Below are 2,837 nucleotides of genomic sequence, written 5' to 3'. Positions count from 1 at the left end.
TTGAATTCTTAATTAAGAAAATAAAAGGAATATGAATATATGATCACCACCGATTGGTGGATGTCACAACTGACACGTATAAAAGATTATGTTTTACGCATATGTCCACATCTAATCCAATTTGAGAAATATAAAAGCCTAATAAATTTGAGGGGGCAATGGAATAACACATAGTCAGAGACAGGGGTGGGATCATAGGACAAATGCACATTCACATAAATGAGAGAGGGAAAATCATTAACTAACACACACCTTCCAGATTTAAATGAGACGAACCCCATTTTAATTATGGTTCCACACACCAATCTGTGTTGTAGGTAGGAAAATATCTCAGGGACAAAAAATTGTGAAAAAAATAACACATTAGAGATTGTTTTTATCAGTTCTTAATGTTTCTAACTGTATTTTTGGTAATTTAAAGAGAACATATATTTAAACAGTGATCCTTACGACACATGGACATGGCTTTTGCAAAGACAGGACAGGATCCATTTCACCCACCCAAAACTCAACCGAAGAAAACGCGTCTTCTTCTTTTCTTTCTTTCTTTCTTTGTTCATTATTCCAACTGTTTAATGCTACTTTTTCTCCCTATATAACCACATCACTACCCACACCTCACTTTGCTACTCTCTCACTCCAATGCCTATGGCCATGCCTCTGTTACCACTCTTCAAGATGCTTCTCTTCTTCCCCTTCTTCATCACCATCATATCTGCTGCAAAACTCACCACCACAAACTCATCCTTCTCAATGTCATTCCCACTAACCACACATTCTCTCTCCACAAACGCAACGGCAAAGATGCTATCTTCCTCTCTCATGCTCTCCTCGAGGAACACCAAGGCTCCTTCTTCTTCTTCTTCTTCTTCCTATAACTTGAGGTCCACATTCAAATACTCCAATGTACTCATAGTGACTCTACCCATTGGTACACCCCCACAGGCACAACAAATGATTCTCGACACCGGAAGCCAACTCTCTTGGATTCAGTGTCACAATAAGAAAGCCGTTAAGCCACCACCGCCTCCTCCAACCCCCTCCTTTGACCCTTCTCTCTCTTCAACCTTCTCCGTACTACCCTGCACCCACCCTCTCTGCAAGCCTCAAATTCCCGATTTTACCCTCCCAACCTCCTGCGACCAGAACCGCCTCTGCCACTATTCTTATTTCTACGCTGATGGAAGCTATGCCGAGGGCAATCTCGTCCGCGAGAAACTAACCTTCGCACCTGCCCACTCTACCCCTCCCCTCATCCTTGGCTGCGCAACTTACTCCAGCGACGCCAGGGGCATTTTAGGAATTAATCGCGGAAGATTGTCCTTCTCATCCCAGGCCAAAATCAACAAATTCTCTTATTGCGTTCCGCCAAGGCAGGTTCAACCCGGACCCGCTCCAACCGGGTCTTTCTACCTTGGTAACAACCCGCACTCCACCGGGTTCAAGTATATCCCTATGTTGACTTTTTCACAGAGTCAACGCATGCCGAATCTTGACCCCTTGGCCTACACTGTCGCCATGAACGGTATCCGGATAGGCGGGAAAAGACTGAACATTTCGCCGGCAGTTTTCCGACCCGACGCTGGAGGGTCGGGTCAGACTATGGTGGACTCTGGATCCGAGTTCACGTACCTGGTTAGTGAAGCCTATGACAAGGTACGGGAGGAAGTGGTTAGAATCGTGGGGCCCAGGATGAAGAAGGAGTACGTGTACGGTGGAATGGCCGACATGTGTTTTGACGGTCGAGATGCTGGAGTTGAGATCGGACGGCTGATAGGGGAGATGGTTTTTGAATTTGAGAAGGGTGTGGAGATTGTAGTTCCCAAGGAGAGGGTGCTTGCTGACGTGGGCGGCGGGGTCCACTGCATAGGGATTGGGAGTTCCGATAAATTGGGTGCGGCAAGTAACATAATAGGGAACTTCCATCAACAGAATCTGTGGGTGGAGTTTGATCTCACCAATCGCAGAGTGGGCTTCGGTGGTGCTGATTGTAGCAGATTGGGTTAAGTAGCAGTGAGTGTGTGCGTGTTCGTGTGTCTGACCGTTGATCATCAGAGCGATGATGTGAATCGGACGGTGGAAGAGTGAAGTTGAAAAGGAGATATGTTGTGTTCCAGCATGACGTGACAAGGTCAATTTGATTTGGGACCACGCGCTCTTGCATGGACCTTGCATGCGTCAAAAGCCATAACTAAATTAGTAGTAATCACGTACACTATAATATCAAGTTATCAACGAGAGATGTAAATATGAGGATTAGGTTTATGTAGATTATTCCTGTTATATATTATTTATTATTATTAATATATGACCCGATGCCTTTGTTTATTTGAAAAAACAAAAAATATTCAGTGTTTGCGAATGTCATCCTTAGCTTTACCCTTCATATGTATACTTTGTGCAAATATTATGTATTAATTACTACATATGTGTGAGTGTGAGGGATTATTAATATAGCCGTTTTTCTTTTTAATAATTAACTAATTTAAACGGATGAAATGATAAACTCACTTATTCATTTAAATAAATATCGAAAATTTGAATTTAATTTTATATATGTAGTCAACAATAAATATTTAAATAAAACTTTAATTTCCGACGAATTATGGAATTAGTTTCTTAATCTAATGGTTGAAGGATACTTTGAAAAAAAAAAATCCTAATTAAATACCATAAATCTGCTTTAAATATTGTGTATAAAACCTTTTTCTTCATACAGCCTACAGCATTGTTGGACTATTCTTAATTCTTAAATTAGTCGTATCTCATTCCGCTATCAAGTACCAACCCCACCATGCATCCATGGCTGGTCATCAGTCATAAGCAATTCTAGAAGG

At 41.8% G+C, this 2,837-nt stretch overlaps 1 protein-coding gene across 1 annotated transcript; it reads left to right on the top strand.

The window, feature by feature from the left end:
- LOC107631248 (aspartic proteinase PCS1) lies at positions 653–2,421 on the top strand (the record flags this gene model as incomplete). Its single annotated transcript, XM_016334628.2, is given in 1 exon segment — positions 653–2,421. A coding segment is annotated over 1 exon segment (1,355 nt), but the record flags the coding sequence as incomplete, so codon positions are not given.

Source organism: Arachis ipaensis, chromosome B03 (assembly GCF_000816755.2).
Source record: "Arachis ipaensis cultivar K30076 chromosome B03, Araip1.1, whole genome shotgun sequence".
Classification (NCBI taxonomy): Eukaryota; Viridiplantae; Streptophyta; class Magnoliopsida; order Fabales; family Fabaceae; genus Arachis; species Arachis ipaensis.
This window is presented reverse-complemented; position numbering and strand designations above follow the sequence as displayed.